Source organism: Ictidomys tridecemlineatus, chromosome 7, assembly GCF_052094955.1.
Source record: "Ictidomys tridecemlineatus isolate mIctTri1 chromosome 7, mIctTri1.hap1, whole genome shotgun sequence".
Lineage (NCBI taxonomy): Eukaryota > Metazoa > Chordata > Mammalia > Rodentia > Sciuridae > Ictidomys > Ictidomys tridecemlineatus.
Window position 1 is genome coordinate 94626986 of NC_135483.1, and position 16607 is coordinate 94643592.

The 16607-nt window shown below is 32.1% G+C and overlaps 1 protein-coding gene across 4 annotated transcripts in view; it reads left to right on the forward strand.

The window, feature by feature from the left end:
• Dpp10 (dipeptidyl peptidase like 10) overlaps positions 1 to 16607 on the forward strand; it is a 1268842-nt gene that overhangs the window by 1205399 nt on the left and 46836 nt on the right. For all 4 annotated transcript variants that reach the window (XM_040294095.2, XM_078017228.1, XM_005315927.4 and 1 more), the window contains exons 14-17: positions 4765 to 4856; positions 5237 to 5284; positions 8644 to 8765; positions 9994 to 10041. In XM_040294095.2, the coding sequence (XP_040150029.1) occupies positions 4765 to 4856; positions 5237 to 5284; positions 8644 to 8765; positions 9994 to 10041 (310 nt within the window). The remainder of the gene's footprint in view (positions 1 to 4764; positions 4857 to 5236; positions 5285 to 8643; positions 8766 to 9993; positions 10042 to 16607) is intronic.

The window sequence follows — 16607 nt, forward strand, 5'->3', positions numbered from 1 at the left end:
CTATATTCGGAATTTTTAGGCTTCTTTTAAGAATGAACAAAATCTCCAATTTTAATGCTTTTCTCTTCCCTAAAATTAGAGTGGACATGTGAGTTCAATTTTGAAGTATGTTTCCATATTGCTTCATTCAGAGGTCTATTATGTTTTCACATTCATATTCAAGCGTTTCTTTTCTACCAATTAATATAGCAGAGATTATGGATGCAGTGAAAGAAAGAAATTCTGTTGTGGAGTAAAAATTGTTATTTTCTGCTGTATTAAATTTTCTCTCCTGAGACTGTATTTCTGGTGAAAGTATTTGAAAAGCTAACTGGAATACAGATACCCCTAATGCAAGGCAGTCAAGACCCTTGCTATGTATTTTTTTATGAACTGTAGAGTAATCTACTATATTCTGATTGTTATTGGAGTTATTTACTTTGCATCTGGATCAAAATTAATGTGTTCACTGTTATGAAACTCAGTATCCCATATATATATATATATATATATATATATATATATATATATATATACACACATATATTATTGGAAATTAAGTCTAGGCTATAATAAGTGGAATGGGGATTCAACTTATTTCCCAGCTCATATTTACCTTGGTAAAAATATAAAAAGCAAGGCAATTACAGATGTTTGAAATAAAATCAAAAGCTTGTGAGGTTCTTAGTATGACTCTCAACAAGAGATGTTTTCTTCTTACACTTAGAAGCAAAATATTTTGAAGTAAATGGACCTTTGAAGTCAATAGTGTAAAATTTTATTCCTGTGTTCACTGTGTTCAAACATTTTTCAAAGCATTGAATTTTTTGCTCAGGATCATTTAAATGCAGCCTCTCTCTCTCTCTCTCTCTCTCTCTCTCTCTCTCTCTCTCTCTCTCTCTCTCACACACACACACACACACACACACACATAATAAATTCTCTTAAAAAGAAACTAATCAACCTAGAAATCTGTGAATGAAATTTTGTCCTGACATTTAGAAATATTGAGCAAGTTTTCTTTATTAATGTTGTAAGAATTCTTTCATCCTTTATATTGACATTAAAGATGCACTAAAACATACAGATATTAGTATTCTGATCTTGACACATTCATGAAAGAACCTGAAAATAAGTGAGGATATCTATCCACACAGTTACTGTCCTATGGAAGCTTGACCACAAAATGTCTGAATTTAGAATTTCACATCCACCTTAGGTTGTATCTGTCTAAATCTCACAAATTATGTTTCATATTACATTTATACTTTTATTTAGCTCACAAATACTTGCAAATGACAGTAGTGCCTTAGACAGTGTACCTCAAATGAAAAGTTTAAAACTTACTACTAGCATCATAAAGCAGAAATCAGGAGGAAACTGGAAAAAAAAACAAGAATGACAAATAAATTCATTGAAAGGTATTCAAGGAAAAATAAAGAGAAATCTAAAAATATGCAAAGGAGATAAATGAAAACCTCCAACAGAATGAAAATAAAGAAAAACAAAGTATCAGACATAACTACAACTTAAAATCTAACTGATTCCATACTGGAGTTCTTAAATGAGATTAATAAGAAAACAATGGAAGAGATAATATTTAAAATCATGATATAACAACTGTAAGCAACAACAAAAATATTCTATAATCCAAAGAAGATATCTATGTAAGGTTGATAAAAACATTATTAAAGTTATTAATGTAAACTTAAATTGTATAGCTAAATGCAAACCTAGCACCAGGTTTTGAAGCACTAACTCTTTAGACATAGTATTCATGATAAATACATAAAATTGAAAGAGGTCTTTAACAGTGTATCAATTACACTAAAAAAATTGTATTGACCTAATTTACACACTAAAAGAAAAACTGATTTTCAGTTTGTCTTTTGTAAAGAATCCAATTCAATCCTTTATGCAAAATAGACATCTAAAATAAAATTATTCAGTAAGGCTAAAAACTTGATACCAAATAAAAGAACTTTTATTCTCAAAGCATTAAAGATGAACAAAAGAAAATAAATTATAAAAAATATATAGTAGTTAAAAAATCTATATCTGAGCCATAGATAGCATATGGTATTCAACATTATAGTATTCTATGGTATTAAACAAAATCATTATTTAGAAATCTTAGAGTCACACAAAAACTAATGTTTGCTCTGAGTAGAAGTGAGTCAAGTGGACCCAAGACTTGAGACTATAGATATATCATAGGTAGATAATTAGGATATATTAATATAATTATAAATATTTGAACACACATCAATAAAAGATAATATATTCCCTTCAATTTTATATGAGACATTAACAAAATTGAACGCATACAGGACAAAGAAGAAAAACTCACTGACTTATGTAAGCAAGAATGTTGTTGTATCCACCTAAAACTAAAAAATGAATATTAAAAAAGGGGGGGCTGGGATTGTGGCTCAAGTGGTAGAGTGCTCACCTAGAATGTATGAGACACTTTGTTAGATCCTCAGCACCACATAAAAAATAAAATAAAAATATTGTATCCACATAAAACTAAAAGATAAGTATAAAAATAATGTAATCACAGTGTAATATCCTAGAGATCAGAAAGACTGTGTGTGTGGGGGGGTGGATGTGTGTGTGTGTGTGTGTGTGTGTGTGTGTGTGTGTGTGTTGCTGGAGTTTATACCTGGGGCACTATACCACTGAGCAACATTCTCCAAATCTCCAGCTTCTTTTTTTTTTTCTTTTTTTTGAGACAAGGTATCATTAATTTGCTGAGGCTGGTCTCCAACTTTGTGATCATTCTACTTCAGCTTCTTGAGTCACTGGAATTACAGGTGTATACCACCACATGCTGCTCCATATTACATTTTTAACAGGTTTTCTATGTAGAATATATAAAATTTAAATTTTCTCAATTTTACCATTCTCTGCAGAATTAAAACCAAAATTGCAAATTTATAAAATATTAATAATAATATCAAGAAGAATGATAGCATGTATTCTCACAATTAGTGGTCAGAATAAAATACAGAGCTTTAAGTAATTATAAAAATGTAAATGAAAGAATAGAATCAAATGTATTGGATTCTCAACTCAAACACCTAGAAAGCAATTGGTAAAAATCAACATAAGACAGAAAAGTGTAAGGAATTATGTTTGAAGCAGAAAACCAAGTGGTTATAAACAGAAAGAATAAAACTAATAAATTAAAAAATAATGCTTCTTCTTTGCAAAGAAAGAAGGAAAAGAAGAAAGAATGAGAAAATGGAAATAAGGCAAAACAAAACTTGATCCAAGTCAACAAGAGAGATTTAAAAAATAAAGTAAAATTATTATTACGATGATGATGATGGTGGTGGTGGTGGTACCAGGGATTGAACTTAGGGGCACTCAACCACTACAAAACATTTCCAGTCCTTTTGCACATTTTGTTTAGAGACAAGGTCTAGCTGAGTTGCTTAGGACACACTAAATTGATGAGGCTGGCTTTGAACTTGAAATCCCCTGCCTCGGGCCTTCCAAACAGCTGGGATTATAGGTGTGCACCACACTCCCAGCAAGAAAGTAAAATTAGGCATGATAAGAAATGACTAGTGGGACCAAATATATATTTTAATAAACCATTAGAGAATATTTCTAGAACTCTATGCCAATTTATTTGAAATTTTATTTGAAATGAACAATTTCCTGAGGAATACATTTAGCCAAAATTGTCCTCAGGATATAGAGAGCTTTAACTGACTTATGACACAGATGAAATAAAATCTTACCAAAGAATCATGCCACAAAGGAGTGCCAGGCTTATATGACTTATTTTACAGAGAATAATTCCAGGCTTTGACAGGTAATCCCACATAAGTTATACTGTGCTACAGCATAGATTTTCTTTTTAGTAAAAATTGTGAAAATTTTTACAAAACTTAATACTAAATTCTTTTTATAAAACCTAAAATTTACACATCTCTGCCTAAAATATAATATTTATTTAGAAAAGAGATATCACCAACATTTCCATTGCAGTCAGGGACTAAAAAAGATACATGCTATTGCTACTTTAAACATTGCATTGGAGGAATTATTTAACATAAAATCATAGAAAAGTTAATAAATGGTCATAAACTTGGAAAAGTATTCAGTAAGAGAACAGATATTTAAAATAAAAATAATAGATACATTATATGTAAAAATCAATTAGAATTTGTAATGAAAGGAAAAGTACTTTTTATAAAAATATATATTTAGCAATAAATATGAAATTGAAATATAAATGGACAAACTTTTTGTGAGGAAAGTTTCAGAATGTTCCTGAAAGATAGTCAGGTAGGCTTAAACAAATGTGAAAACTTCTTGTTCTTGGCCAGATTTATAATATTCAATAAATAATAATATTGAAATAATATTAATTCAATTAAAAATTCTACAGTTTTTATAATTATTTATTTGTAGTAAAGTTTGTGCTGAAATGTTTTATGTAAAGTTGTCTAAACTGCACAGCTTCTAATCATTTAGGAAAGAGTGATCAAAGTCTTATGTTCCTACCAGTCTGCTGTCAAGTTCATGCATAGGCACGTGCTCACCTGAAGTTTTCTGAGTGATTTTTCTATAGTTTAGGAATAAAGGTGCAGTCCAGTGTCCTTTTGTATTTCTAGGAGTGTGTGTGTCTCCTGGAGATTTAAGACAGAAAACTGAATGTTAGCAGAGAACTAAAAAATTAAATGTGGCACCAGCAGTTGGTATTTTCATGTTTACTAGAGAGGTGCTGGTTAAATAAAAAGAAAATCAATATCTTCTATTTCTTTGCAGAGTAAAAGTGAGCAAATTACTGTGCGGCATTTGACATCAGGAAACTGGGAAGTGATAAAGATTTTGGCATATGATGAAACGACTCAAAAAATGTGAGTGCTCTTTGGTTTTCACGTCAGGCAGGAAGTCAGATTTTTCAGATGAGATCTTTTCTACTAGATTTGTTTTGCTTACCATCCTAGTGAAAATAGCCAGCCATGTAAAGAATAATCTCTTTTCAAAGACTTCTATACTTCACTTAAAGACACCTTACACAGAAGCATACACATGACACATACAGACTGAGATTATGAAAAAAGGTGACGATTTTATAAAGAACAAAATGTACATTTTTCAGATGGATCAAAGTCCTGTGGTTGAACAACAAAACAGCATTTGCTTGTTTTTCCACAGTTTAGAAAATTCAAGTGAAAGCTGAGTGTGACAAAGATACATCATTACTGATGCTTGTGCTGTTTTCTCTCCTGGACAGTTACTTCTTGAGCACCGAGTCTTCTCCCAGAGGGAGGCAGCTGTACAGGTAGGCACTGTGCAAGGATCTCCTGACAGGTGGGCTTCTTAATAGCCATTAACCCAAAATGATGAAGAGGTGCAAAATTTCGAAATGTCATTTTCAGCATGGCTAGGAAAGAGCCATCATGTGATAAAACCTTATATTCTTGGTTCTGGGTCCTCTATGAGTCTGAAGGATTATACCTAAAAAAAAAAAAGGAGACTTTATCTGCTTTTAGTTTCTCTCTCTCTCTCTCTCTCTCTCTCTCTCTCTCTCTCTCTCTCTCTCTCTCTCTCTCTCTCTCCCCCTCTCTCCCTCTCTCCCTCTCTCCCTCTCTCCCTCTCTCCCTCTCTCCCTCTCTCTCTCTCTCTCTCTCTCCTCCTCTCTCCCTTTCTCCCTCTCTCTCTATCTTCCTCTCTCCCTCTCTTCTCTCTCCCTATCCTCCTCTCTCCCTCTCTTCTCTCTCCCTCTCTCCCTCTCTCTCTATAATTTGCTTCTCTCAATTCTCCTCATTATTTGAACTTTATGTATCTTCCCCAGTATCCACTTCTTCTGCTGAGTCTCATTTTGAATTTTTGCTGCATTAATGTGGCACATATATAATTTATTCCTAAATAAAAAACACAATAGTTCTGTGAGCACTTATCAAGAGTATCAAGCAGAAGCTTCCTTTTTTGTCCCATATTTCATAAAATCCAATGAGATTGCTGTGGGAGAGGCATCCTTATTTAAGGAATGTTCATCACATAACTGAAACAAAACAATGCATGGAGGAGGAATATTTACAGCTGCCCAATTTTCCCAAAATGTGGAGCTGTATTCATAGAAAGAGCTTACTTATCATGACACACTTACTTATCATTACAATGTCTCCTCACTCACAAAGCATTCTTCAGACTTTACAAGAAAGGACTTTTATTTTGGGGCAGCCAATGACCTATTAATTGTAGACTTCACATACACTTTCTAATTTTCATTTCATAGGTCCATTTTTTAAGTGTCAAAACTGCCATGTCCTATTTCAGGTGGAAATGTTTGAAGAATTAGCACCTCTGATTCTTACCAAGGAGCCTAGATGTTCCTTTGAGAGCAAAACCCTTACTCCCCCTGATTCGCCCCTGCACTCTCATTCATGCACAATTCTCTTTCCTACAAAGCAATCCCTCCTTCTTATCATACCTCCCAGAGGCTCATTTTCTTTATTATTCTCTGGGACTTTCTGGAACTCAAGTTCCCAAATTCTGACGACTTTCATTTTCTTCTACTGAAGAAAAGCTGTTTGTTAAGAGATATCAATTCAAATTTTGGTTTAAAGGTGTTAATCAAAAGTTCTGCTCATTTTTTCTTTCTGGTGACCTTAAGCTTATCTTCTTGAAACACATATTATAATTAATGCACAATCGTTCAGAGGCTGAAAATGTTTATTTGATCATTGTTTTATTATTTCTGTTTTATAAAACCATGTCAGAATTTAAGGTTGGTTAAGGTGAGCAAATGGAACTGCCTCAATCTCCCTTCCTTTTACCATTGTAAAATGTGATTTGAATCACAATGAATCCTAAGATTTGTGAGCTTGCCTCATCTTTCTCCTGAGGAGGCAGAGCAGTCAATATATCTATGACCTGTACTAGTGTAACCAACTGTGCTATAAAGAAAATGTAGTACCAATAAATTTTCCCTTAAATAGTTCATCAAATGCCAGTTGGCTTGACTGTAAGATAATGTTAGTGTTTGATCCAGAAAACTCAATCAGTGTCTTGCTTAAGCTATAAAAATGGTCAATGGCTGACTTAATGTATGGCCCCAGAATTCCCTGCATACTCAGAACTATATTAACATAGTTGGTGTTACATTTGTTTAGTTTCAAAATTTGCATTTCTTATTCTGACAATCTCATAATCTAAGTAATGAGAAAATATCAGCATAAATATCTAGGGAGCTTGGATCTGAACGCTTCATGGAAGCATAGAAAGAAAAAAGTTTTAAGTCTTAGTCACTGGATTGCTCTGTGAAAGTGGGACAATTTCTAAGGCTCTCTGTGTTGCTGGTTATACAATATTCTGATATAACTAATGAAACTGGATTATATACCTAAAATGGCTAAAATGGTAAATTTTATGTTCTATATATTTTATCACAATCAACAATATAAATGATTATGATTATCTTATAAGTCATCATACTGGTAAACTAGCTAAATTGTTTTACATGCCTAGTAAATACATATTATATTGCCTTTAGTAAGGTTAAAGTATGAATTGTAATTAGCTTGTAATGTTTCAAATGTTTGAAATTTTGACTTATGAACTATAATTAAAATTCAACCTTAATTGCTTCTGGTGCTTCTGGTACCCACTTTAACACTGCTAGCTCCATCCCATGACTGTAGCACACTGCATGTTGAAACAAATGTGAATACTATTTGTATATAAATTCCCAAATCATGTTTCATTCCAAAATGCAACTGAGAAAATTTTGTACAGCTTTTAAAAGGTATTCTTAGTTATATTTTCATCCATTAAGTAGGATAATATCATTTACAAAATAAGACATTCAATATAAGTAATTTAACCTTGGGTGAATATGTCTGCCCCATAATGTTAAGCACCATTATTGTAAAATAAAGATGATGATAACTTTTCTCTTTACCTCCTGTATTTATTAAAGCATGTGTTATCATTAGCATTATATGTATTATAATACAAAAGTTACTTTTCTTTACCTAACATTTTACTGCAAAGTTCTTAATTCTCTGAACAAAATACCCACAAAACGAAATTACACCTCATTATATGGTTTAGTTTCATTATATTTTAATCTTGAAATGCTTCCATTTGGAAGAAAGACTCTCCCATGTAACAATTCCAATAAGTACTTTTTACTATAGGTACTTTGGGAGGAAAAATATGACATTGATGCCAAATTCTAATGCTTAGACTATTAAGTTTAGAAAATCATAAACTTGACTTTGTGTGAATTGTAGAAATATTTATTTATTTTTTGAACTGACATTTATCAGTGACTACTTTATCTCTTTCTATCTGTGGCCAATTTCCTTTAAGTCTGAAAAGTAAAGAAATATGTGTAAAGAAAATGCAAATAACAATAAGTTACATTGAGTCCTATGGAAATCAGTTTCTTTATAGCCATATATAAATACATATTACATATATACAGGCATGCATAATTTTAATTTTATTACAGAGAAGAAAAATGTGTTTGTCTGAACATTAATAAAGGAAATTCATTTTGTATGTGTATGGTGAGTCATAATTTATAAGGAACTTCTGTGCAAGCACTGATGTAGCTTTTCTGTTTAAGTTACACTTTATTTAAATGTGATATACACATTCAAGTAACTTCTAACTTTCATTTTCTTTCTCCAGTGCTTCTACTGAAGGATTGTTAAATCGCCAATGCATTTCATGTAATTTTATGAAGGAACAATGTACATATTTTGATGCCAGTTTTAGTCCCTTGAATCAACATTTTTTATTATTCTGTGAAGGTAAGGTAACATAGGATTTCTGATTGGATTTGATGAGTTACCTATTACTACCATAAATAAATTTAACTGTTATACATTAGAGATACAAATTTTATTTACATATTTCATTTAGAATTAGCAATTAGGAGTGAGACCTCATGTGTATATAATTGATAAAAGCTATATGAACATGGGTATTTTTAAAAAGATGAATATACATTGATGAACTCAGCTATTTAAGAAAAGTAGCAGTGCTGTTACAACAATGTGTTTGTTGTAAAAACATTTTGGATATATGGAAAATGAAATTTCTCTGTTCCTGTTTTCATTAGTTCTGAGCAATCCCATCACCCCTATTACTTCTGTTTTTTGACAGTATGCCATAGTCTTCCAAGATTATATAGTATTTTTAGAATGTTCTTAAGAATCACTTACTCTTTAATCTGATGCTCTGTTTTGTGAAGACAAATTGGAATCCATGTGCCCTCTTATAATGTGATGAATTGAGTGTTCCTCCTCCCGTCTAAACATTAAGCTGTTCGTTTTTAAGATAGAGTAAGGAATACACTAACATTGACTCTTTTTTAGTTATTGTTCTCTTGGTATCTAAAATGAAGTAATCAAAAGAGAAAAATGCCTCTTTAATGATACCAGGGGGGAAAATTGGATTTTTAGATAGAGTTCCTAATTAAGAAGGGAGGTTCAAGATAACATCTTATGGTAAAAACTTAACTTATGTATTTTAAATGTTTGAGATTTTGGTTAATGTATTTTTAAATAAACATATTATCAGCCCCCTTTTTCATTATCTTTTAGGTAAAAGTTCCAAGTTTAAATAAATTCTTTCTTTCTTGACTGATTACAAGTAGAATAAAATTTTGTATCAGCTCATGGGCAATAAATGTCATGAATCAACTTCCTCAACATCAGTGATTGTTGTATAAAGACTAAAGATAGAAGAGTACAGCACATAGGGCTGGCTAACATCAAAGATGTATATAAATAAAAGGCATTTGGGTACATGAAGGTTTTAGCAAAATCTATGGAAATAGTGCTACTCCCCAGAGTTCTTAATTCTCTGAACAAAATACCCACAAAACAGATTATACCTCTTTATATGATTCAGTTTCATTACATTTTAATCTTGAAATGCTTCCATTTGGAAAAAAGATTCCGCCATGTAACAGTTCCAATAAGTGTTACTTAGATGTCTTTAAAAATATTTGTATACTTATATTTTTAACATCAGGTCCAAGAGTCCCATTGGTGAGCCTACATAACACGGACAACCCAGCAAGTGAGTACACAGGATGTTGCTTTAGACTACTTCTGCCTGGCATTGACATAGCCATTATATGTTTTTCAAGATGTCTGAAGAACCTTCTTCAGACCCATCATGGGGAAATCTGTGTGGACACTATCAATTTGACACTATATAAGTAAGAATGATAAAAAAAATCTAGCGCCTTGAGTTATCTTACAGCTGGGATTGGATCTTAGCTGCCTAAAATGGGGTACCTACTATCTACCTCAATCCCATGATAAATGATGAATGAGGCAGGTGCATTTCAACCTTCTGAACCCTTCATTCTTTATTGGCCTCATGTAGGTTGTTCCTCTAGAACAATACCTTATATGGACATTTGGAATAATCATGAAAAATATATTATTTTATAAATGTTATACTGTCTTAAAGATATCTATATCTTCTAGTTTAATATACTCACTTTTATTCATTTTATGTTTATTCAACTTTATTTTTAAGTAGATATACACATTATCAAGCAAAGTGACCAAGGCTAAGGCAATATTGTGTTTATGTACTTGGCAGTAGAGTGGTTAAATAAACATATGCTTGAGCTAAGTTTAGAAATAAATATCCAGATTGCTTCTTGCCTTCCTGTGTCATTCCTTTCTTTCATCTTTGCTTCCTTTTTTTCTTTTTAGATTTATTTGATCAGTGCTCTTATGCTCCAATGATTAAACATAAACTATTTTAATCTAAATGAGGCTCATTCTGTTGACTCTTTTCATCTTTAGAACTTCCCTGAGATAGGGAGTTTTATTTTCTCTTTTTTTTGGATAAGAAAGCTAAGACACAGAGAGGTTAAACAACTTAGCCAAAGTCATACTTCTAAGTGGCAGGGCCAGGAATCAAGTAAAGCAGTTTGACTTCAGGATAGGGTTTTTGCTCAGTGTAGAAGTGCACATCTGTAATCCCAGCAGCTTGGGAGGCTGAGACAGGAGGATCATGAGTTCAAAACCAGCCTTAGGCAAAAGCAAAACACTTAGCAACTCAGTGTGACCCTCTCTCTAAATAAAATACAATATAGGGCTGGGATGTTGCTCAGTGGTAGAGTGCCCCTAAGTTCAGTCTTCAGACGGGAAAAAAAAGATAGGGTTTGTAATTAGTAGAGTACAATGGTACCTTCTTCTATCATGTTTTTGTCCTGTATCACATTTATACTGAAGTAGGAGTCTTAGATATCGTCAGCTAGAAGAGTCACAGATATAAAAGTGGAAAGTTGAATGATAAATAATATTTTGAGAAAACAGGAACCATTTATACATTGCAAGACTACCAATACTATACTTATTTATACTATCTTCATACTTCAATACTAACATATGGAGGCTAACTGCCTGCCCTGGACAAAGACAGATTCAAATTTGTATTGTAGTTTTTATTATTGTTATTGCTGTTGTTTTGTCTGGCCTAAAGATGGGTTAGCATATATTTTATTATTTGTTTATTCCTTTAACCCTGACCTCAGTATATATCTTAAAAAGGTTATAGAAGCAAACTCAATCTGTTCAATACTAACAGTGACAGCAAAAGTTATTAAAATAAAGACAGCATGGTTAATGAAATACAAGGAAGGATTAATTACATAAATTCTTAGAGAAATCATGATATGAAATGATCCCATAATATACTTCTTGTGAGATCTTATTCAAGTTAGTTAATGCCTCATAGGGTCAATTTCTTCAGAGGGAAATAAGCAAATGATTTTGAATAAGGATGAAATAAATTCATAACATTCAGGTCACACTTTATAAATGACAACTATTGTATTTTATTGCATATTCTGCTTTTAACAAAGGATGATTAAAAGGAAATTCCCAATCTAATTTTATTTTTTTTACTATAACAAGACAATGTTTTTATAATAACATTGTGGCAAATTATGAAACATTTATTCTGCAAGTTACAAAATATGTCTCTTATAAATGATGAAACATTTCTGTTTAAGGGAAGTCTTTATGATCTTCCTAGTTAAATGGCAAATATAATTATCTCATGATCAAAAATTTTTTTTTAAATGGCTACAAACAGTGGTCAGGTGTTCACTTTTCAAAGAACAATTACTTATGGAAATAAAATGTACATTTAATGAGAAGTCTGTCTTTTGGTTGGTGAAAGTAAATACAACAATGAATCAGTATTAACTCATTTGAGCCACAGAAAAAAAGCCACGAAGAGAAACTTGTAAAAGAAAAATTAAAATATTTAGCAAACATGAAAAAAAAACACAATAATTTTCAAAGAAATGAAAAATAAACATTGCCATGTAAGTATTTGTTAGGAACTCATAGCAATACAATTTTTACTTTAAAGATGAAGATATAATTTCTCCTAACTTGCTAGCAGAAATATAAATTGAAGCCACCATTTTTTCATACATTTTTTTTTAGTTGTAGATAAACACAATACCTTTATTTATTTTATGTGGTGCTGAGGATCAAACTCAGTGCCTCACATGTACGAGGCAAGTGATCTACCACCGAGCCCTGGTGGCTCCAGTCCTGGAGCCACCATTTTGGGAAAAATATTAACTTAGTCATAAATTTTTGATATTTTATGTCCTTTTTATTTACTTTTAGTTTTTTATTTTGAAAAAAAAGATTCTAAATTAAATTATTTTAACAAGGCTATTGATAATAAAAATATTATAAATTACAAAAAATGGGAGTTTATAGGAAACTTTAATGTAATATGAGTCCCCTGGATGGCTCCCATTTACCATTCCAGAACCAAATTTAACTCCTCATTCTTCTCTTCCATGTGCTCTGGCTCAGAAGTAGTTTGTGTAGATAACTTTGGTTCTGTTGCCCTGTGGTTGACAGTCGGATTCAGGGGATAGCAATGAGGTAGGCAACTAGTGACAGGGAGTAAGTGACTTGGAGTTATCTATCCATCAGTTCCTGTAGAGTCTTCACAGATTGGCTGTAAGCTTTGGCTAAAGTTATTGACCTCTCAATATGGAATCCATGCACAACCATCTGCATGGAGATCCTAATAAACTACTTTCTCCTCCTGACCATCAGGCTTAACAACTCTCATAAGCCTTGGGTTACCATACCATCCTTTTTTTTTTTTTTTTTGTCTGTACTGGGGATTGAACCCAGGACCTGCCCATGCTACACAAGTGCTGTACCACTGAGCTACATGCCCAGCACTGCATATCTCAAGGTTCCTTCTACCCCCCCCAATGTCCATAAGTCTGCAATAAATCTCAATAATCTTAATAGATTATTCTAATGGTTGAATACCATCAGTTTCCTATCAGAATTAAAATAAAATATATTTGTAAAAAACTACTTTTTTAAAAAAACTACTTTTTAAGTTACATGTATAGGTCATTAATCAAAAAACTAGTTGAAAATGTACATAAAATTTTAGGAAAATGCATGCAAATATTAAAGTTTATACATTTATTTGCCGGACAGCTTCCAAATGATTACGTTGCAGTTCTTCAGTGTTTTCTAAAGGTTCTACAATGAACATATTACTTTTATACTAAAAATAAATAAATCCTTCAATAAAATGCTTAGTGACTTGATAAGTGACATAAATATGTAGAATTTTACTTAGTTAATATTTCCAAAGATCTTTTTTTTTTTGGACTGCTTTCTATATTTGTTTATTTTTCATTACATAATAAAATAATCAAGGCAGGCTAACTTTATAAAGAAGAGAGGTTTATATTGGCTTACAATTTTGGGGATTCACTGACCAAGATCACGTAGACCCGATTGATTCAGCCTCTGGTGATAGTGTTCTTGCTGTCAGAGTCCCAAGGGGCACAGAGCATCTCATGACTGGAGACAGCCCCTCTGTATATCTGTGCAGTGTGTTTCTCTCCCTCTGCGTATGAAGCCACACACATTCATTCATGAGGGTTCCAACACCAAAAGCAAAGTCAGATTAAGTTTACACCCTCTTGACACCATGGACACAGGGCTCTGGGGATCCATCTCCTGTAGGACTCTGGCCCACAAACCATGTTCAGAGCATAGCACTGCTGTTCCCTGTTCTCCTTTGAAATTTCAGCTTTCTCCTTCTCTAACTTCATGCATGTTTTTCTTTTTCTCTTTTTTCTTTTGAGCTTCTATTTCCTTTCTCCTTTTCAATTCCATCTCCTTTTCCTCATCTCTCTTTTCCTCATCTCCTTTTCCTCATCTCTCTTTCTTACCTTTCGTGTTTTCGCCTCCTTCCCAGTTTTCTGTCCTCATTGTCTTCCCTTTGCTTCCATTACTTTGCACCTAGAATGATAATAGGCCACTACCTCCTGTTACAATGAGTTACAAAGAATGTGTATTAAATATACTTTCTGAACTTATCATGAAAAGAATGCTTTTGCTCTTCATGTTCTGAAAATGGTTTTAATCTTCTTTATATTTATTTGTCTTACCTAGAATTTATTTTCCTGTAGCTATGATGGATATCTATTTCATGAGTAAACTAACAGTATTCAATTTAAAAGTAAAAACTTGCTAATTATGGTTATCATCATATAATTAGTTTAGTTTATATATAATTGGGTTTCTCCCCACTGGCATTTTATTAAAAATAATATGAAATTTCTAGTGTGTTAATCTTACATTGGTGCTTCTAGATGTACCTATTCAATTATTTAATTACTATTTTTAATAAATAGGCCAGCACACACTTATTAAAAACTTCATTTAATTAGAATAACTTGTTGCGAGAAGTATAAAAGTAAATGTTTAATAGATACATTGCCACCTTTGTAGTTAATAAAAAGTGATATTGAGTTCTTCTACATTTGAAAGGGTTATTTTAACTATAATAATTAAATGTATTTTTATAATTAGTGCTTAGATTTTAAATGGTAAATCCTTGAAAAATTATAGAAATACATTTAGGAAGACACGAATTGGTGTGAATATACTCTGTATACAACCAGAGATATGAAAAAATTATGCTCTATATGTGTAATAAGAATTGTAATGTATTCTGATGTCATATATAAATAAAAAATCAGTTAAAATAAGTATAATAATAGAAATTTTGCAAACCAATGACTGCCCTTGCTAATAATAAAAATATTCACATTTTTAAACATTTAAAATTAAATGTATGTGATAGCTTCCTTGAAAATTTGCTGTGTTTAAGTAATCTGAGGGATTTTTTTTCACATTTTAGGGATGTAAGACACTTGTAGGAACAATTAATCTTCACAATTTATACCAATTTACACAGAGGTAATTGGTTGTGCCTGAGATCCCATATAGAAGTCACAGTCCAATGAGAGTGACACAAAATGAAATGATTATCATAGTGTGAAAGTTTCATCAGTATAAATGGATGCAGTTCAGGGAAAAGAGAAGTTAGTAGACAGGGATTTCAAGAGAAAAGAATCTTCCTGTACAGAAATGAGAAGTCATGAAATATGCACATTGAAAGATAAAGTTATTTAGCATAGCTAAAACAAAAGAGTTCAGAAAATAATGAAGGATTATGAGGCTACATGGGTAGGCTGAAGCCAGATCATCTTATGTTTCATTCTTAGGAATTCTCATTTAACCATAATGACTCAATTACAAATCTTTAACATGGTCACAATGTTCGTATTCTGCTTATCGGATAATGCAAAGTTGACAAGGCCACCCTCACGTTAAAAAAAAAAAGGAGCAAAGAAAACTGGATAAAACATATGAAACAACAGGAAGGAAGGAAATAAATTAGTGTTGTAAATCCACTGGTTTTAAGGTTGGGAATATTTTGTGAATGACAGAGCAAGAAGGAATAATCTAAGCAGAGCAATGGATACCCCTGAATTGAAGAGACAGAAACTAGTTTTCAGAAGGGTTGGAGCTAAAGAAATATTAGAAAGGTGGGAAGACCTGGATAAGAAAAAGGTGCATGGAGAGAACCCTAGGTATCAGCAGAGAGCTCTGTCCCTGGAAACTCTTTCCAAAATACACATTTGAGGATGTGCTGAAAGATACTCCATGACCTAAGCAAAGCCAGAGCTCATACAGTGCTGGCCTTGTTCCTCATCAGATGGAACACCAGGGCATTTAGGGAAGATCTCAGAAGAGCTATGCATTTTAGTAGAATTAAACTAGTCATAGAGAGTCACTCAAACTCACAATGAAAGCTTTCTTAAAATCTGGAAATGATCAAGCTCTCCTAAAAGTAACTTAAATATCTGCCAGATAAAGCCCAACAGTTTAAAATAAAAATTACAATGTAATCTAAAACTCAAAATGTAAATATCCCAATGGTCAGTATCTAATAAAAATTTCTGGGTTATGTGAGAGAATTAAAAAAAATATGACTCAGATCTAATAGAAATATTAGAGAATAAAAACAGATTCAGAAATGACAGAGATGACAAAACCCACAGGCAAATACAACAAATAAATTATTAAAGTGTATTAAAAGTGAAGAATAGAATGCATTTTTAAAGGAACTTTATAAATTTGAAATAGTTTAAATAAAAGCTTTATTAGAATGTACTAAAAGTAGAATGGACAGTACAGAATGAAAGATAGGTAAGCTTGAGAAATCTGTAGAAGCTTTCCAGGCAAGAACAAAAGAATGAAAGAAAT